General features: G+C 45.7%; 2 protein-coding genes across 2 annotated transcripts in view; both read right to left on the bottom strand.

The window, feature by feature from the left end:
• LOC309550603 (uncharacterized protein) overlaps positions 1-21,954 on the bottom strand; it is a 99,108-nt gene that overhangs the window by 31,482 nt on the left and 45,672 nt on the right. The window contains exon 2 of the mRNA XM_082250946.1: positions 16,294-16,856. Within this exon, the coding sequence (XP_082107072.1) occupies positions 16,294-16,856 (563 nt within the window). The remainder of the gene's footprint in view (positions 1-16,293; positions 16,857-21,954) is intronic.
• Positions 15,068-16,173, bottom strand: LOC309547659 (E3 ubiquitin-protein ligase TRIM39-like; the record flags this gene model as incomplete). Its single annotated transcript, XM_082247548.1, has 1 exon — positions 15,068-16,173. The coding sequence occupies one exon, from the start codon at positions 16,171-16,173 to the stop codon at positions 15,133-15,135; it is 1,041 nt and encodes a 346-aa protein (XP_082103674.1). The 3' UTR covers positions 15,068-15,132.

Below are 21,954 nucleotides of genomic sequence, written 5' to 3'. Positions count from 1 at the left end.
AAGGAACAGAAGGATAAAACCTGAGGAGACCCCTGCTGCTGCTGCCGCCTCGATCGGTGCACCCAGGAAAGAGGAAGTGAAGCAATCAGGGCGCTCTATTAAAGCCTATGGAAGGCTACAAGAAAATGGCCGCCCGCAGTGAAAACATGCGGCTGGAGCGAGCGCAGGCAAAATGGCGCCGTTTGGCGCCGAAACCGCCGCTCCCCCACTACTGTGATGCATATAACACCACCCATGTAAAAAAACATGGCAGATCGCCGCAGCGATCGCTGTATCGTGCCCCAAACATGACAAAAACATGCCCCACAGCACACAGCCCTTCACACTGTACACAGGCTGACACAGACAGCTGTCACACAGCCCCCCCCCCCCCTGCAGCCCACAGCATGCAGCCAGAGCGATAGGGAGACAAACAGTGTGAACAGAGGCAGGTTACACAGTCCCAGACTGACACCCCCCCCCGACAGACGGGTCCCCACATAGATACACTTACCTCTTAATAGCGTGGGGAACCCGCACAGGCGAACAAGCCGCTGCACATGAGGCAGGGAGAGTCGCATCCAGGACGCGCAAAATCGGGGTTAAGAAACCGCACAGCGTCCAGTGAGGTAGCCACCTCACCAATCATCCCTGCACCGAACAGGGATGGGTAGTTCATTGTGCCAGGAGCGTTACCTGGCTGAACGCTCGACGGCAGGCTAGGAAGCCACTGACCCACAACCTGCGACCAGGGGGATCAGCCCGAGACCCAGCCCGCATGATCCTCTTCATCAGAAGAACTAACTAATGCTGACAAAAAGAACAGCTAAGTAAAGAGAGAGAAAAAACTCAAAACAAAAAATCAAAAAAGAAGAGAAAGGCTGAGGTAAAAAGCCCCAGCATAGAGAGATCCAGCTACTCCTGACAAGCTAGACATTGAAACTGGGATATGGTTGCACGAAGTAGGAGGGTATTGACTGAGGGGACCACCCCCTGTGGGTGGGATATGTTAAAAGCTTTAATGTTAACATATTCTGTTGCCTAGCTACTCCTTTGGAGCAAAGTCTAATACCCCATTATGACGAATATGAAGAGGCGGCGACTGTCGGAGGACGTAAGAGAAAAAGGAGTTTATAGGGTGATTTGGTTTTATTAATGAGGATCACTCTGCACCCCATTCAATAGGACATGACCAAATCAGGCAGGCACTGACATGGATACCTGTATAAGGACCCAAACCAGTAGGTGTTTAGATGAGGAGAGTTAGGTCTGGACTGTCACATGACTATGGCTACAGGTAAAAGGGAGTTTATATTGTGAGTTTGTTTTATTAATGAGGATTGCTCTGAACCCCATCATATAGGGAGTGTCCACATCAGGCAGGCACTGACATGGACACCCGAAGAAGGACCCAAACCAGGAAGTAAGGAGATAAGGAGAGTTGGGTCTGGGCTGTCACATAACTGCGACTACAGGTAAAAGGGGATTTATATGGTGATTTTCTTTTATTAATGAGGATCCCTCTGTACCCCATCCAATAGGAAGTGTCCACATCAGGCAGGCACTGACATGGACACCAGAAGAAGGACCCAAACCAGGAAGTGATGAGATCAGGAGAGTTGGGGTTGGACTGTCACATGACTGTGACTACAGGTAAAAAGGAGTTTATAGGGTGATTTTGTTTTATTAATGAGGATCCCTCTGTAGACCATCCAATAAGAAGTGACCAAATCAGACAGGCGCTGACATGGACACCCGAAGAAGGACCCAAACCAGGAAGTGATGAGATGAGGAGAGTTGGGGATGGACTATCAACTGACTGTGGCTACAGGTAAAAAGGAGTTTATAGGGTGCTTTTGTTTTAATAATGAGTAGACCATCCAATGGGAAGTGACCCCATTAGGCAGGCACTGACAGAGACAACCGAAGAAGCACTCAAACCAGGAAGTGATGAGATGAGGAGAGTTGGAGTTGGGCTGTCACATGACTGCGGCTACAGTCGAGTAAAAAGAGGATTTATAGGGTGGGGTTTTTCTAATACAGTGATTGGTTGGGTTATCTCGGAGAGGATATAAGGACAGATGAGTGAATAGAATGTTCCCAGATCAGAGATTAGTGTCTCTTTATAGTAGAAGGAAAGGAGAACCCCCCTTTATATCTGTACATTGCGAGGGGCAATAATGCTGCTGTGAGACGAGACAATAAATAATGAATGACAGCGCAGTGCGTGCCCCTCCCCCTGCGCTGTGATAACCCGTACAATAATACACACATCACCACAATGTCCATAGTCTGAGTCCAGAGTAAAGAACATCAAATGGGGAGCCCTTATCCAAACTGGGTGGTGAAATAACGAACTCGACCCAAACATAAAGAACGTAACAGTTTATTCCAATGAAAGGTTAAAAAGTAACTCAGATGTAAATGCAGGTCACAATACGAGGCTTCAGATGACCAAGGTGCAAAACTATTTGGGTGCATGACATAACTCACATGTCCCGGCTGATGGCAGGTAAAGCACCTGATCGCTGTTCCAGATGGATGACTCAAACACTGGGAACCCGGCATAGAGTGATGGCCGGGTGACACCGGGAAAGATGTGACAAGTTACTTATTCTGGCAGCAGCCGGGGCCCTAGAGGTAACGCACCTGCAGATCGGATGTGACGTGCTCAGGACCCAGAGGTGACGTCAGGTACTGGTGGAAGCACCCAGGGGACTCCGCTGTTGTGCACACCAATGGACTCTGGAAAAACTCCAAGAAGGGCCAGGAGGTGCAGAAATAAGACAAGTGAAGATCAAAAATGGCCGGTTGCTGGGACCAGGGACTGCATGTTTTTGGGATTAACCCCTTCCTCAGGTCACGTAATACAAGACAGCGAAAACAGAGGTTTATAAAGGAGCCAGGCGCCAGGAGGATGGGTCATCTATATTTGCCCTCCCCCAATAACATTAACACATTATGTGCCTCCTATTACACATACACCTTTGTCAATGATGAGCTTTCACCTTAAAATAACAATAAAAACATGTAATAAAAATTTGTTATCTATGGTCAGGTGGTTATTGAAAAACATTTACATCAAACATAAAAACTATATACACTGCTTAAAAAATATGAAAGGAACACTTTGAAAACACATCAGATCTCAATGGGGAAAGATATCATGCAGGATATCTATACTGGTATAGACTGGGTAATGTGTTAGCATCTATACTGGTATGGACTGGGTAATGTGTTAGGATATACTGTATACTGGTATGGACTGGGTTATGTGTTAGGATCTATACTGGTATGGACTGGGTAATGTGTTAGGATCTATACTGGTATGGACTGGGTAATATGTTAGGATCTATACTGGTATGGACTGGGTAATGTGTTAGGATCTATACTGGTATGGACTGGGTTATGTGTTAGGATCTATACTGGTATGGACTGGGTAATGTGTTAGGATCTATACTGGTATAGACTGGGTAATGTGTTAGCATCTATACTGGTATGGACTGGGTAATGTGTTAGGATCTATACTGGTATGGACTGGGTTATGTGTTAGGATCTATACTGGTATGGACTGGGTAATGTGTTAGGATCTATACTGGTATGGACTGGGTAATGTGTTAGGATCTACAGTATACTGGTATGGACTGGGTAATGTGTTAGGATCTATACTGGTATGGACTGGGTAATGTGTTAGGATCTATACTGGTATGGACTGGGTAATGTGTTAGGATCTATACTGATATGGACCTGGTAATGTGTTAGGATCTATACTGGTATGGACTGGGTAATGTGTTAGGATCTATACTGGTATGGACTGGGTAATGTGTTAGGATCTATACTGGTATGGACTGGGTAATGTGTTAGGATCTATACTGGTATGGACTGGGTAATGTGTTAGGATCTATACTGGTATGGACTGTGTAATGTGTTAGGATCTATACTGGTATGGACAGTGTAATGTGTTAGGATCTATACTGGTATGGACTGGGTAATGTGTTAGGAAGGAAAGAATGCCACATTGTTTGATGGAAATGAAAATTATCACCCTACAGAGGGCTGAACTCAAAGACATCCCAAAAATCAAAGTGAAAAAATGATGCAGCAGACGAGTCCATTTTGCTGAAATTTCATTGCAGCAACTCAGAATGGTCCTCAGTAGATTTTATGGCCCCCAAGTTCATGTATGTATGTCTGACAATGTCGAGGCATGCTCCTAATGAAACAACGGATAGTGTCTTGTGGTATTTCCTCTTAGTTCTGGACCAGGGCCCCACTGAGCTCTTGAACAGACTGAGGTGCAACCTGGTGGCGTCAGATCGACAAAAACATAATGTCCCAGAGGTGTTATATTGGATTGAGGTCAGGTGAGCGTGGGGGTCATTCAATGGTATCAATTCCTTCATTCTCCAGGATTTGGCTGAATACTCCCACCACATGAGGCCAGGCATTGTCGTGCACCAGTAGGAACCCAGGACCCACTGCACCAACATAGGGTCTGACAATATGTCCAAGGATTTCATCCCAATACCTAATGGCAGTCAGGGTGCCATTGTCTACCCTGTTGAGGTCTGTGCATCCCTCTACAGGCTCCAGGTATCGCCTCATGCTACCAGTAGTGACACTGACCCAGTATGGATGTCAAGCTCCTCCAGCCCATGAGGAGAGAATGTACCCAGCTTCTAAATCAAAAAGTCTCTCTTTTACACAACTGCATACATCTTTTATACTGATATATAGACCATGTCCCTTTCTGCGCTCCCTGTACTGATATATAGACCATGTTCCTGTCTCCACTCCCTGTACTGATATATAGACCATGTCCCAGTGTTCACTCCCTGTACTAATATATAGACCATGTCCCTGTCTCCACTCCCTGTACTGATATATAGACCATGTCCCAGTGTTTACTCCCTGTACTGATATATAGACCATGTTCCTGTCTGCACTCCCTGTACTGATATATAGACCATGTCTCTTTCTGCGTTCACTGTACTGATATATAGACCATGTCCCTGTCTGCTCTCACTGTACTGATATATAGACCATGTCCATGTCTGCTCTCCCTGTACTAATATATAGACCGTGTTCCTGTCTGCGCTCCCTGTACTGATATATAGACCGTGTCCCTGTCTGCACTCCCTGTACTGAGATATAGACCATGTCCCTGTCTGCACTCCCTGTACTGATATATAGACCATGTCCCTGTCTGGACTTCCTGTACTAATATATAGACCGTGTCCCTGTCTGCTCTCCCTGTACTGATATATAGACTATGTCCCTGTCTGCACTCCCTGTACTGATATATAGACCATGTCCCTGTCTGGACTTCCTGTACTAATATATAGACCATGTCCCTGTCTGGACTTCCTGTACTAATATATAGACCGTGTCCCTGTCTGCACTCCCTGTACTGATATATACCATGTCCCTGTCTGCACTCCCTGTACTGAGATATAGACCATGTCCCTGTCTGCACTCCCTGTACTGAGATATAGACCCTGTCCCTGTCTGCACTCCCTGTACTGAGATATAGACCATGTCCCTGTCTGCACTCCCTCTACTGAGATATAGACCATGTCCCTGTCTGCTCTACCTGTACTGATACATAGACCATGTCCCTGTCTGCACTCCCTGTACTGATATATAGACCATATCCCTGTCTGCATTCCCTGTACTGATATATAGACTGTGTCCCTGTCTGCACTCCCTTGTACTGATATATAGACCATGTCCCTGTCTGCTCTCCCTGTACTGATATATAGACCGTGTCCCTGTCTGCACTCCCTTGTACTGATATATAGACCCTGTCCCTGTCTGGACTTCCTGTACAAATATATAGACCGTGTCCCTGTCTGCTCTCCCTGTACTGATATATAGACTATGTCCCTGTCTGCACTCCCTGTACTGATATATAGACCATGTTCCTGTCTGCACTCCCTGTACTGAGATATAGACCATGTCCCTGTCTGCCCTCCCTGTAGTGAGATATAGACCATATCCCTGTCTGCTCTCCCTGTACTGATATATAGACCATGTCCCTGTCTGCACTCCCTGTACTGATATAAGGACCGTGTCCCTGTCTGCACTCCCTGTACTGATATATACCATGTCCCTGTCTGCACTCCCTGTACTGAGATATAGACCATGTCCCTGTCTGCACTCCCTGTACTGATATATACCATGTCCCTGTCTGCACTCCCTGTACTGAGATATAGACCATGTCCCTGTCTGCTCTACCTGTACTGATACATAGACCATATCCCTGTCTGCTCTCCCTGTACTGATATATAGACCACGCCCCTGTCTGCTCTACCTGTACTGAAACTTAGACCATGTCCCTGTCTGCACTCCCTGTACTGATATAAGGACCATGTCCCTGTCTGCACTCCCTGTACTGATATATAGACCATGTCCCTGTCTGCACTCCCTGTACTGATATATACCATGTCCCTGTCTGCACTCCCTGTACTGAGATATAGACCATGTCCCTGTCTGCGCTCCCTGTACTGATATATAGACCATGTCCCAGTGTGCACTCCCTGTACTTATATATAGACCATGTCCCTGTCTGCACTCCCTGTACTGAGATATAGACCATGTCCCTGTCTGCGCTCCCTGTACTGATATATAGACCATGTCCCTGTCTGCGCTCCCTGTACTGATATATAGACCATGTCCCAGTGTGCACTCCCTGTACTTATATATAGACCATGTCCCTGTCTGCACTCCCTGTACTGAGATATAGACCATGTCCCTGTCTGCGCTCTCTGTACTGAGATATAGACCATGTCCCTGTCTGCGCTCTCTGTACTGAGATATAGACCATGTCCCTGTCTGCGCTCCCTGTACTGAGATATAGACCATGTCCCTGTCTGCGCTCCCTGTACTGAGATATAGACCATGTCCCTGTCTGCGCTCCCTGTACTGATACATAGACCATGTCCCTGTCTGCGCTCCCTGTACTGAGATATAGACCATGTCCCTGTCTGCGCTCCCTGTACTGATACATAGAACATGTCCCTGTCTGCACTCCCTGCACTGATATATAGACCATGTCCCTGTCTGCACTCCCTGTACTGAGATATAGACCATGTCCCTGTCTGCACTCCCTGTACTGATATATAGACCATGTCCCAGTGTGCACTCCCTGTACTGATATATAGACCCTGTCCCTGTCTGCGCTCCCTGTACTGATATATAGACCGTGTCCCTGTCTGCACTCCCTGTACTGATATATAGACCCTGTCCCTGTCTGCGCTCCCTGTACTGATATATAGACCATGTCCCAGTGTGTACTCCCTGTACTGATATATAGACCGTGTCCCTGTCTGCACTCCTTGTACTGATATATAGACCGCGTCCCTGTCTGCTCTACCTGTACTGAGATATAGACCATGTCCCTGTCTGCGCTCCCTGTACTGATATATAGACCATGTCCCTGTCTGCACTCCCTGTACTGATATATAGACCATGTCCCTGTCTGCACTCCCTGTACTGATATATAGACCATGTCCCTGTCTGCACTACCTGTACTGATATATAGACCCTGTCCCTGTCTGCGCTCCCTGTACTGATATATAGACCATGTCCCTGTCTGCACTCCCTGTACTGATATATAGACCCTGTCCCTTAATGAGGAAGGTATTGACACAGCCCCAAATGATCCACAATGGCTCAAAAGTGATAAAAGGCCAGAAATAGTTAGACAGAATAAGGGTGGATAAAGTGCCTGGACCAGATGGCATCCACCCACGCATCCTAAAAGAACTGAGCACTGTAATTTCTAAGCCTTTGTTTCTAATTGTTAGGGACTCGTTAAGGACTGGAATAGTACCACTGGATTTGCGTAGGGCCAATGTGGTGACTATATTTAAAAAGGGATCAAAGTCTTTGCCAAGTAACTATAGACCTGTTTGTTTAACTTCTATAGTCGGGAAGATATTGGAGAGTTTAACTTCTTCCCATCCGCGCTATAGCCGAAGTACGGCTACAGTGCAGACTCACATTTCCGGGAGGCCGTCTTTAAACAGCCTCCCAGAGACAGTCTCCCCGCACGCTCCCGCGAGCGCACATTGGGGAAAATCTGTGTCGGCCGTGTCCCTTGGACACAGCCAATCACAGATCGTGGTAAATGGCCAATCACAGCGGCCATTTACCACGTGATCGGCCCATCCAATGAGAGATGATCTCATATGTAAACATATGAGATCATCTCTCATCGCCAGCGCTCCTTCCTCACACAGAGACTGCAGTGTGAGGAAAGAGGAGAGCCGATCAGCCGCCGGGGACACAGAAGAATGTAATCAGGGCACTGATCACCAGTGCCCTGATTACACAAGGTACATTAAACACACTAACTGCCCACCATCAGTGCCCACAGTGTCCGCCATCAGTGCCCACAATCAGTGCCCATAGTGCTGCCAGTCAGTGCCCATCAGTGCCTGCTCATCTAGGCACTGATGAGCACTGACTGGCAGCACTATGGGCACTGAGTGTGGGCACTGATGGTGCTGCCCATCAGTGCCGCCCATCAGTGCCACCCGTCAGTGTCCATCAGTGCCACCTCTCAGTGCCCAGCAGTGCCGCCTATCAGTGCCCAGCAGTGCCGCTTATCAGTGCGGCATATTAGTACCTCCTCATCAGTGCCACCTCATCAGTGCCCATAAGTGCCACCTCATCAGTGCCCATAAGTGCAGCCTATCAGTGCAGCCTATCAGTGCCCATCAGTGCCGCCTCATCAGCGCACATCAGTGAAGGAGAAAAATTTATTTATTTTCAAAATTTACTCACAGAAAATAAGAGAAACTTTTTTTTTTCAAAATTTTCTGTCATTTTTCTTTTTTTTTTGTAAAAAATAAAAAATCCAGAGGTGATTAAATACCACCAAAAGAAAGCTTTATTTTTGTGAAAAAAAGGACGAAAAATTCATATGGGTTCAGTGTTGCATGACCAAGCAATTGTCATTCAAAGTGTGAGAGCGCTGAAAGCTGAAAATTGGCCTGGATGGGAAGGGGGTTTAAGTGCACAGAAGGCAAGTGGTTAATAAAAGACCACATAGATGAGTTCTTGCTGGAAAAAAATATTTTAAGCAACAAACAGCATGGATTCATGAGAGACAGAAGTTGTCAAACAAACCTGATTTCTTTTTATGAGGAGGTAAGTAAAACCTTGGGCAGAAGGGTGGCTGTGGACGTGGTATACTTGGACAGAGGGGTGGCTGTGGCTGTGGTATACTTGGATTTTGAAAAAGCGTTTGACACAGTTCCCCACACACGGCTAATGTGTAAGGTAAAGTCTACAGGCTTGGAAGGATCAGTTGGTAAATGGATAGAAAATTGGCTAAAAGATAGAATTCAGAGAGTAGTGGTTAATGATTCTTACTCTGAATGGTCTAAAGTTATCAGTGGTGTATCCCAAGGCTCAGTGTTATCAGTGGTGTTCCCAAAGGTTCAGTGTTGGGATCCTTACTTATTAATATCTTTATAAATGATATCGGGTCTGGGATTAAAAGTAACATTTCAGTCTTTGCAGATGACACCGAGCTTTGCAGTGGAATAACTTCTTTACAGGATGTCTCCAACTTACAAGCTGACCTCAATGCACTGTTTCATTGGGCAACTATGTGGCAAATGAGGTTTAATGTTGATAAATGTAAAGTTATGCACTTGGGGGCTAAGAATATGCATGCATCATACATACTAGGTGGAGTAGAACTGGGGGAATCCATAGTGGAGAAGGATCTGGAGGAATCCCTAGCGGAGAAGGATCTGGGGGAATCCATAGCGGAGAAGGATCTGGAGGAATCCATAGTGGAGAAGGATCTGGGGGAATCCATAGTGGAGAAGGATCTGGAGGAATCCATAGTGGAGAAGGATCTGGGGGAATCCATAGTGGAGAAGGATCTGGAGGAATCCCTAGCGGAGAAGGATCTGGGGGAATCCATAGCGGAGAAGGATATGGGGGATTCCATAGTGGAGAAGGATCTGGAGGAATCCATAGCGGAGAAGGATCTGGGGGAATCCATAGCGGAGAAGGATCTGGGGGAATACATAGCGGAGAAGGATCTGGGGGAATCCATAGCGGAGAAGGATCTGGGTGTTCTGGTAGATCATAAGCTTAATAATAGCATGCAATGCCAAGCTGCTGTTTCCAAAGCAAGCAACGTCCTTTCTTGTATTAACAGAGGCATGGATTCCAGAGGGAGAGATATAATTTTGCCCCTGGACAAATCATTAGTAAGACCTCATCTGGAATATTCAGTTCAGTTTTGATATATAACATTCCCCCCAAAAATTTACAAATCAAAATTTTTTAACATTTTAAGCCAATTTGTTTTCTGCTACATATTTTTGGTAAAAAAAAAATCACAATAAGCGTATTTTGATTGGTTTGCGCAAAAGTTATCATGTTTACTAACTATGGGAAAGATTTGTCATTTTTATTGTTTATTTATTTTTTACCAGTAATGGCGGCGATCTGCGATTTTTTTTGCGGGACTGCGACATTGCGGGGGACAGATCGGACCCCTAACTGACATTTTTGGGGGGACCAGTGACATTACTACAGTAATCAGTGTTATAAATATGCACTGTCACTGTAATAATGACACTGGCAGGGATGGGGTTAACACTGTTGGTAAACAAGGGGTTAAATGTGTGCCTCATGCTTACTGACGTGTGTGGGGGGAGGGGGTTGTGTGACACAGACACAGATCGCAGGTTCAGCTATGCTGAATCCTGTGATCTGTCCCTGCCTGTCACAGAGAAGATCCGCCCGCTTTGTTTACACAAGCGGGCGGATTTCCTCAGTCTTTCCCCGACGATCGGGGAAGAGCATCGGTGATCACTGCCTCTCCTCCCCTGGCGCGACTCCCGCTGTGTCTGAATACATCAGAAGCGAGCCTTCGGCAGGGCGCGCGCGCCGCCGAGAGAGGGAGGAATCCAGCGATGTAGGTCTGAATCCGTCAGCATAACCCCTATCATTTATTTTTTTGCCAAAAATCCACAAGGATGCGGTCAGACCCCCTGGTAGACCTATTATCAATGGTATTGATTCAGTTTGTTCCAGACTGGGTCAGTACATTTAGTGTTGTCAGTCACTGGTATTACCTGTGTATATCAAGGGAAATATTTAACTGCTAAGCTGTATGATGGCAAGGGATGGCCCAGGATAGAGGGCACAGGAATACATGTACATACAAGAAAGACATATAGGTGTATATATACAGGGATACAAAAAACAATGTGGTGCTGCTCCTGAAAAAGTTTGTGAAATGTCCCAAGCTGCCAGAAAGGTGCAAAACTGTGAATCCGGGAAACCACCACCAGACACCCTGTTCACACCGCCTCTTACCGGATGGGGATGATCCCCATAACAGAGATCCAATGCATCCAAATCTTTAAGAGAGCCCAAGGCGATCCTCCTCCCGTGCAGCAGGATTCAGACATACAATCATGGATTGGTGTGAAACAGAAAACAAGGCACCATCATAGCGCAGACCGTATAATTTATTTCAAAACACATGAAGATTAAGAACACTTACACAATAGTAGATAAAACCGAGCATCTGAATGTGCTGATTGTGTTGGGCCACCTTTGACATCCAAGACAGCCTGAATTCTCCTGGGAAGTGACAAATATAAAAGTGTTGGATGGTGGATAATGAGGCAGAAAACGAGCCCAAACTTTCTTCTCCAAAATTTACTATAGTGGCTTTATGATATTGAGGCCTGGCGACTGCGGCACCCAGGGAAGGTGTGAGACTTCATCTGCATGCCCATCAAACCATAATTTGACAACACCAGCTGTGAAAATCTGAGTATTATGGTCTAGGTAAATGGTGCTATCTTCGGGAAACAATGTCAGCACCATGGGGGGTGCACATGCTTAGCCAATATTTGTACATTGTCACTTCAAGCAACCTTTTAGGGTGATGGTGGGGCCTACAGAATACCAAGACATGGATGCCCAAACCATGATTGCGCTGCCACCATGCTTTACCATTGGCACAGGACAGTCCTGGTGATAAGCTTGGGACAGTGTTTGCAACACGTAAACACAACTGGTGGTTGGAAATAGAGATGTTTAATGGTTTGGGCCAAGCATAAGTTCGGCACGAACATCTGAATTTGCAGGGCGTTCCCTGCTCTTCTGCACAGTACATTCTAAGCCCTGATTGGGCAAAGCCTACTGGGTCCGGGAGCGCTGGCGGCTCCAAGCGCTTCTTACAGAACTCGGAAACACTCCCAGCTGGAAGGGGCAGACGTAACAGAGCACCCGGAAGTGACGTCAACAGTTCCCGAGTATCTCCGAGCTCTGCAGGAAAGGCTGGGAGCCACCAGCGCCCCCGGACCTCTGGCCATATATAGAATTGTAAACTGTACACCAGTGGCTTTACTGTACAGTACATATACACCAGCGACTTTGGAATTGCACCAGACTCCTTAACATTGTGAGTGTACTGTCTTTTTTTTTTTATACAAAAGGAACTGTGGATTGGGAGCCTGGTCATAATGGTATTTGGAGGGGTGCCGCAAAGTGCAGGTTAATGTTTTATTTTTACAGTACAGTACACTTTATACTCTACAGTACTGTATTTTGAAGTGCAGGTTAATTTGTCTTACTTTTACAGTACACTTCATACTGCATTTTTGTATTGCCGTAATCAGTTTTATATGATTAAATGGTTGTGGAACAAATCACTTGAGTTTCCATTATTTCCAATGGGAAAATTTGCTTTGAAATACGAGTGCTTTGGATTACAACCATGTTTCCGGAAAAATTATGCTCCCAAACCAAGGTATTACTGTACAACACTTAGGGCCTTTCCCTACTTCTAGCTTAATTCCTTTGATGATTTCTGGATGCTGAGGAGCCCAAGAGGTGGTGTGCATACTGGTTTGAGGTCCTCTCATCCTGATATCGGTTGGGAAATACTTCTATCACTGAGCAAACACCGCCCCCCTCCCCTCCAAAATATTACAACAGAAAAAAAAAAGGTAAAATAATAATGATGATCTTCGGGCGACGGTAGCGGCTCCCACTGTGGAGCGTCTGTCTGTCCTGCCAGTACCGAGCATCTAGGCCATCTCCACCTGCCCTGAGGTCCCTGAAAGCCGCATTGTCACAAGCAGGTCTCCACATATGGTACCACATCACCATCAGATTGATTCGCAACCTTTTTCCCCTTGGTTTTTGGCTGTTCTCTCCTCCACCACACAGACCAGTTGGTATTCCTTGAATCACTTGGAGTCACCCTGTCACTCTTGCAGCCCTCATGACCAGAGGAGGAGTTGGCTTTAGTGAGCAATCCAAGGAGGTTCCCCCTGAATAGAACGGAGGTTCAAACTGCGCTTGTGGCCCTAACCATGAAAATGGGGGGCAACTTTATGGGGTGAGTTGCCAGCTGATGGAAGTGGAATCACGGAGGTGGTGGATTTTAAGGTGACCCAATATTCAGCACAGAACTCTTACTATCTGATCACCAATCAGTCAGTTGATCACAGTGGATTAAATGTGGACTCTTTAGTGGCACTTTCTTGTTTTTGTGCATGATTTAATCAATCCCTGCTTATTCACTTTTATATCTTTTATGAATTATTTAATCAGTTATTCACTTATTTATTTATTTATGAGTGCATTGTGCAGCTAGTTGAGATATATTTTCACTTTTTGATATAAAATAATACTGACAATAGACTCAAGGAAAAAAAAACCTCTGATCATAGTGAAGTTTATTTGACAACAGAAGAGTTACAAAGTGAAGATTAGAAAGTAGAAACATTTGCAGAAGCAGCACCTTCTTATTACAAGAGACATTCATTTCTGTTATCTCTGAACACCTTATCAGCTTTACCAACCTCCAGTAACCTATAAACACTTTTTCCTTATCGAATGAATAGGGCCCTAGAGGAAATGTAAACATCGTTCTTCCCCATAAGGATCATAGATGTGTCAGCCCCCGGCGGATTAATAGAGACTATAGTAATAGCCCAATCCATCCCATCTTTATATCTATATCCAATCATTGATCAATATTCCTTTATACAAAGCAAAGGATTTCCACTTCCTGAGACTGTATACCCCCCATCACCTGTTCACAATCATCGTGACTGACATCTGTTTATCAATCCCCACCCCCTACACATTATAACCAATAGGAACAAGACTAGAACTGACAATAATTACAGCCAATCACAGTGAGGGGATGAGCAATCACAGATAAACAGACTTGTCATGCAAAGGAACCTGCGAGGACAAAACTTTAGGATTTATCATTGCGGATATTAAAGTGTGTGTCTAGACGAAATGTTTTTTGGATGGAGTGGGGGAGGATTAGAACAACTGTCAGGCTTTTACTATCTCGGACTTCATTCGAGAAATCTCCCTGTACCTTCTGTTCTGGTGACAACTAGATAGGAAATGAAGTAGAATCTACAACAAGGACACGGACAGAAACAAAAAATCTGATAGAGGTTCTAGCCTTCCCTCTTCTAAAGAAAAGCATTTTTACCTCTATCTATGTTGTTGGAGAGTTCCCCTCATTTCCAGTCTGGTAAACCAATGTCAGCGAGACAGGAAGTGAGGAAACCCCTTTAATGGAACCCCCACATAGGAGCAAAAACCTTATGGGGGTTATAATCATTCCCCGCTCCATACAAAACTGAAAAAACTCTTTGGACTACAGATAAACAATAAAGGTGCAAGCCTTAGGGCTGCCATCTGGCCCTGCCTACAGTAACTAGTGCAGGGATCCTCAAACTATGGCCCTCCAGCTGTTATGGAACTACACATCCCACGAGGCAATGTAAAACTCTGACATTCGCAGACATGACTAGGCATGATGGGAATTGTAGTTTCCCCGAACAACTGGAAGGCCATGGTTTGAAGGCCCTTGATCTAGTGTTTCACTGATCTGGAAAAAGCATGCAGTCAGTGAAGCCTGAAAAATCTGACCTCCTGTATGCTTTTTCCTGGTCAGTGACACACTAGGTAGTGAAGGGAGGTTTGAAATGAAGATGACGGCCCTGAAGCCTGCAGCTTTACAAGTAAATCAGTCATGTTTGATTTTCTCCACTGCTTCCTCCTATTGGCTGAGTATTACACCAATCAGATTCTCCGCTCTGTGATGTCATCAGTCTCTGGGCAGAATTCTCACATCGGATTCCACCCAGATATCTTTATACAGGAAGCACTCCCTACAAATAACCCAGCATGGAGGGGCTCAGTGAAGGTGGTGGTGAAGGTGTGGAGGTGTCGGATCGGGTCACACAATTCAAAAAAGGAGATCCGCCCGGCCTCATAATCCAAATCTATCCGGATTCTGTTATTGGAGGCGTTGCTGGGTAATCGGATCTCCTTTCTGTTATATCTCATTGAGTACTGATTACCGCCCAACCTCTCCAAACACCAGGACTTCTTATTATATCCAATCCATGACTGATCTCCACTCTTTTTTATACTGGGGTAACACATCCCAACTTTCCAGTACCTTGACCCCCCAACATTCACTTCCCAGTAATGTCTCCCTGAGGAGAAACTCTGACTGCTTATCACCTGATGACTATGAAATCTCTCTGGTGTTTCTGGGTAATTCTGGCTCTCATCTGACCAGGATACAGTTTTCCTGTCATCTGATATATGTAGATTATTACCAGCTGTACTCACATCCAGTAATATGTCTGTAACCCCCGACAACCCCGGTGTTTGCTGTATTATATCAGATAAACCTGTGTGTAATGTGTGTGAGATCCTCACCACATCCAGATCTCCTCTATCATGGAGGAGTTTATCATGTCTATCTCTGTCCTCATCATCTCCATCCTCAGTATCCCACAAGTCACCTGTGTCTGATTCCTGTAGGACAGTCAGTGGGTCTCTCATGTTATACAGCTTCTCAATGTCAACAATCTTCCTGGACAGCTCCTCCTCCTTTATTTCCAGCTGTTGGATCATATCAGACAGCGATAAAGAGACCCATTCTGCCTGCCAGGAGATCTCACTCAGGACTCTCTTCTCCAGGTCTTCCAGATGTCTCCTGAGGTCTGTGAACAGGGCAGTGACTCTCTCTGTTTCATCATCTGCTTTTCCTTGTATGTTCCTCCTGCGTTCATGCAGACTCTGGACTCTTTTCTCCGTCTCTTCTCTCGCTGTCATAAGTTTCTGCAGAACAATTTTCAGTCTATTCTTCTTCATCTCAGAGGCCTGATTCAGAGTCTCCACCTGATGTCCCCGATGTTCTCCAATGAAACCGCAATACACACAGATACAGGAGGAGTCCTCAGTGCAGTAATACTCCAGGATCTTCTTATGGACGGAGCATTTCCTGTTCTCTAGGGAAGTGGTGGGGTTACATAAGACGTGTCCTGGTGACGTGCTGTGGACTCTCAGGTGATTGTCACACAGAGAAGCTTCACACAGCAGACAGGATATCACAGCAGGTACAGGAGTGTGAATACAGTAAGTACAGAAGACCCCGGACTTCTGATCTGGCTGAGCAGACAGAAAGTTCTCAACTATGTTACGCAGTGTTATGTTCCTCCGCAGTGCAGGTCGCTCCTGGAACTTATCTCTGCATTCAGGACAGGAATAACCTCCAGACCCCTCCTGTGTATCCAACAAATGACCAATACAGTCCTGGCAGAAGTTGTGTCCACATTTCAGGGTTACAGGATCTGTATAAATGTTCAGACAGACGGAACATTCCAGCTCCTTCCTCAGATCAGCAGACGCCATCACTGAAAGCAGAAGAGAGAAAAGAAATTGAAACTCTCTGACACTCGTTAAAGCTGAGCTCCAGGAATTCAGCCACTTTGTAAAGTGTGTCAGATTACTACGGGTTAAGTCCAATGAGATGTATGCCACTTTTTGGATTTCACCTGTGAATTACAACTACATTTTACGAGACACCAAGAGTACAGCTATCATTATACTCCCAGTGCTCTGACAGGAGAAATGGCGTCTTTTCGTGTACCAACCTCTCTGATTACAGTCTTAAATTCAATGTTTTGTTAATCTGAATTTTATGTGATGGATTAGAACACAATAGTCTAAGTTAGTGAAGTGCAATGAGAAAAATATATACATAAAACAATTTTTTAGGAATAGAAAACAGAAAATTAGCATGTGCGTATGTATTCACCCCCTTTGTTATGAAGTCCATAAAAAGCTCTGGTGCAACCAATTACCTTCAGAAGTCACATAATTAGTGAAATGATGTCCACCTGTGTGCAATCTAAGTGTCACATGATCTGCCATTACATATACACACCTTTTTTGAAAGGCCCCAGAGGCTGCAACACCTAAGCAAGAGGCACCACTAACCAAACACTGCCATGAAGACCAAGGAACTCTCCAAACACTGCCATGAAGACCAAGGAACTCTCCAAACACTGCCATGAAGACAAAGGAACTCTCCAAACACTGCCATGAAGAACAAGGAACTCTCCAAACACTGCCAAGAAGACCAAGGCACTCTCCAAACACCGCCATGAAGACCAAGGAACTCTCCAAACACTGCCATGAAGACCAAGGAACTCTCCAAACACTGCCATGAAGACCAAGGAACTCTCCAAACACTGCCATGAAGACAAAGGAACTCTCCAAACACTGCCATGAAGAACAAGGAACTCTCCAAACACTGCCAAGAAGACCAAGGCACTCTCCAAACACCGCCATGAAGACCAAGGAACTCTCCAAACACTGCCATGAAGACCAAGGAACTCTCCAAACAAGGAAGGGACAATGTTGTTCAGAAGTACAAGTCAGGGTTAAGTTTTAAAAAAATATCCAAATCTTTGATGATCTCCAGGAGCACCATCAAATCTATCATAACCAAATGGAAAGAACATGGCACAACAGCAAACCTGCCAAGAGACGGCAGCCCACCAAAACTCATGGACTGGGCAAGGAGGGCATTAATCAAAGAGGCAGCACAGATACCTAAGGTAACCCTGGAGGAGGCGCAGAGTTCCACAGCAGAGACTGGAGTATCTGTACATAGGAGGACAATAGGCCGCACACTCCATAGAGTTGGGCTTTATGGCAGAGTGACCAGAAAAATGCCATTACTTTCACCAAAAAACAAAATGGCACGTGTTGAGTTTGCGAAAAAGCATGTGGGAGACTCCCAAAATGTACGGAGGAAGGTGACCTGGTCTGATGAGACTAAAATTTAACTTTTCGGCCATCAAAGAAAACACTATCTGATGTTTTTCAGCAGCCTGGACTGGGAAACTGGTCAGAGTTGAGGGAAAGATGGATGGTGCTAAATACAGGGATATTCTTCAGCAAAACCTGTACCATTCGGTGCGTGATTTGAGGCTAGGACAGATGTTCACCTTCCAGCAGGACAATGACCCCAAACACACTGCTAAAGCAACACTTGAGTGGTTTAATGGGAAACATGTAAATGTGTTGGAATGGCCTAGTCAAAACCCAGACCTTAATCCAATAGAAAATCTGTGGTCAGACTTAAAGATTGCTGTTCACAAGCACAAACCATCAAACTTGAAGGAGCTGGAGAAGTTTTGCAAGGAGGAATGGGCAAAAATCCCAGTGGTAAGATGTGGCAAGCTCATAGTGACTTATCCAAAGCGACTTGGAGCTGTGATTGCCGCAAAAGGAGGCTCTGACTTTAGGGGGGGGTGAATAGTTATGCACATTTACTTTTTCTGTTATTTTGTCCTATTTATTGTTTGCTTCACAATAAAAAAAAAACATCTTCAAAGTTGTGGGCATGTTCTGTAAATTCAATTATGCAAATCCTCAAACAATCCATGTTAATTCCAGGTTGTGAGGCAACAAAACACGAAAAATGCCAAGGGGGGGGGGGATACTTTTGCAAGGCACTGCATTGTAGTATGGGAAATATATTTTATATTACGGGGACCAGAACCCACTCAGGGAGTCATTTAGACACTGTATGTACTAACACAGGAATAGATTAGAGGTTCCTGGGTCAGGATGCGGTTTGACACGAACATGGGCTGGAGATGAACCCAATTAATTTGAAGTTTGTGGAAACTGCAAACTGAGGTGGCCATTGTTTGCTATCGAGCATCAGTTATCGATTGTGAGTTCTTAGAGAAGGAACTTTGTTTTCTGGAAGAAAGACCTTTTGTCTGGGAAGTATCCAGGATCCGAACCAGCTATTCGAAGCACTTGGAAGGCCGATAAGCATTTTGTTTTTAAGTTGATCACCCAGCCAAAGGCCTTAAGCAACTGTAATGTCTTTTGGACATCGCGGAATAGTTGTAATGGAGGCGTGTTTTTCAGGAGAAGGTCATCAAGAAAGTCTCTCACATGGATGCCCCGAGTTCTAAGATGGGCAAAAAGGGGACTAAGATCTTTGTAAACACCCTGGGAGCAGGCTGAGAGGCAAGGCAACAAAACTGGAAGTGGTCCTCTGCCAATGCAAATCATAGAAATTGCTGATGAGGGGGTTTAACAGGACAGATTCCACTGAGAACAGACCTTGCCATGGTCAACCAAAGGAGTCGAGTGCACGTGCTCAGCGTCATATCCAGAGGCTGTCTTTGGGAAATAGACATATGAGTGCTTCCAGCATTGCTGCAGAAGTTGAAGGGGTGGGGGGGTCAGCCTGTCAGTGCTCAGACCATACGCAGCACACTGCATCAAATTGGTCTGCATGGCTGTCGTCCCAGAAGGAAGCCTCTTCTAAAGATGATGCACAAAGAAGCCTGCAAACAGTTTGCTGAAGACAAGCAGACTAAAGGACATGGACTACTGGAACCATGTCCTGTGGTACGATGAGACCAAGATAAACTTATTTGGTTCAGATGGTGTCAAGCGTGTGTGACGGCAACCAGGTGAGGAGTACAAAGATAAGTGTGTCTTGCCTAAAGTCAAGCATGGTGGTGGGAGTGTCATTGTCTGGGGCTACATGAGTGCTGCCGGCACTGGGGAGCTACAGTTCATTGAGGGAACCGTGAATGCCAACATGTACTGTGACATACTGAAGCAGAACATGATCCCCTCCCTTCGGAGACTGGGCCGCAGGGCAATATTCCAACATGATAACGACCCCAAACACACCTCCAAGACGACCACTGTCTTGTTAAAGAAGCTGAGGGTAAAGGTGATGGACTGGCCAAGCATGTCTCCAGACCTAAACCCTATTGAGCATCTGTGGGGCTTTACTCAAACCGAAGGTGGAGAAGCGCAAGGTCTCTAACATCCAACAGCTCCGTGATGTCATCTTAGAGGAGTGGAAGAGGACTCCAGGGGCAACCTGTGAAGCTCTGGTGAACTCCATGCCCAAGAGGGTTAAGGCAGTGCTGGAAAATAATGGTGGCCATACAAAATACTGACACTTTGGGCCCAATTTGGACATTTTTACTTAGGGGTGTACTCACTTTTGTTGCCAGTGGTTTAGACATTAATGGCTGTGTGTTGAGTTATTTTGAGGGGACAGCAAATTTACACTGTTATACAAGCTGTACACTCACTACTTTACATTGTAGCACGGGGGGGGGGGGGGGGGGGGGAGTGGCAGCATACAGAGGAACCAATCTCCTCCATTTTCCTTCTGCAGCTACAGGTGTACAGGGGGGCTGCACAGACCCCCTGGAGTATGGGGCCCAGTTCCAATTGCAACCACTGTAGTTACGCCCCTGGCCAGTGCGTTTCCTGCCCCGTACAGTTCAATATTAACCCCTTCGCACCTACAGAACGCAAATATGCGGCCTCGATTTTAGGGGTTATACTGGGGTGATTCCTGCAGCTAGAGGCGTCGCCCCGGTACCGTTGTTTAGAGATGACGGTTGGCTTTCTTGTAATGGCAACTGATGCGGCAGAGCCTTCCGCGGCACGTCACGACATCACTTCCGGGTACTGGAGCCTTAAAGGCACCAGATTTGAAAAAAAAAACATCAAAGCATTCAAAACAGCCAAACTTGGTGTTATTAATGCTTTGAAGTGCAGTGGAGGGGTTTGGTGTCTTTTACACCCCCGATCCCTCCATAAAGAGTACCTGTCACTCCTATTACTGTCACAATCCCCCCGTTCCCTCCATAAAGAGTACCTGTCACTCCTATTACTGTCACATTCCGCCCCGATCCCTCCATAAAGAGTACCTGTCACTCCTATTACTGTCAAATTCCGCCCCAATCCCTCCATAAAGAGTACCTGTCACTGCCTATTACTGTCACATTCCTCCCCGATCCCTCCATAAAGAGTACCTGTCACTGCCTATTACTGTCACATTCCCCCCGATCCCTCCATAAAGAGTACCTGTCACTGCCTATTACTGTCACATTCCCCCCGATCCCTCCATAAAGAGTACCTGTCACTGCCTATTACTGTCACATTCCTCCCCGATCCCTCCATAAAGAGTAACTGTTACTCCTATTACTGTCACATTCCTCCCGATCCCTCCATAAAGAGTAACTGTCACTTCTATTACTGTCACATTCCCCCCCGACCCCTGCATAAAGAGTACCTGTCACTGCTATTACTGTCACATTCCCCCCGATCCCTCCATAAAGAGGACCTGTCACTGCCTATTACTGTCACATTCCTCCCGATCCCTCCATAAAGAGGACCTGTCACTCCTATTACTGTCACATTCCCCCCGATCCCTCCATAAAGAGTACCTGTCACTGCCTATTACTGTCACATTCCCCCGATCCCTCCATAAAGAGTTCCTGTCACTCCTATTACTATCACATTCCCCCCGATCCCTCCATAAAGAGTACCTGTCACTGCCTATTACTGTCATATTCCCCCCGATCCCTCCATAAAGAGTGACAATAAGGGGGAAAGAGGTGTGCTAAACTCTTAAGGGGGTAGTCCCTAAAGGGATAAACCAAAATGTGATTTAAATCATATAAGTGATAACTTATATTGGATGATTAAATACAATCAAACATGACGTGTCACAGTAAAAAATTATGATAAATAAATGGTGCAACAAAGTGCAGTTCTGAAAGCAAGTATAGAGTGAAGTAAATAAAG

This window comes from Pelophylax lessonae, assembly GCF_965119305.1.
Source record: "Pelophylax lessonae genome assembly, chromosome: 1".
NCBI classification, from domain to species: domain Eukaryota; kingdom Metazoa; phylum Chordata; class Amphibia; order Anura; family Ranidae; genus Pelophylax; species Pelophylax lessonae.
This window is presented reverse-complemented; position numbering and strand designations above follow the sequence as displayed.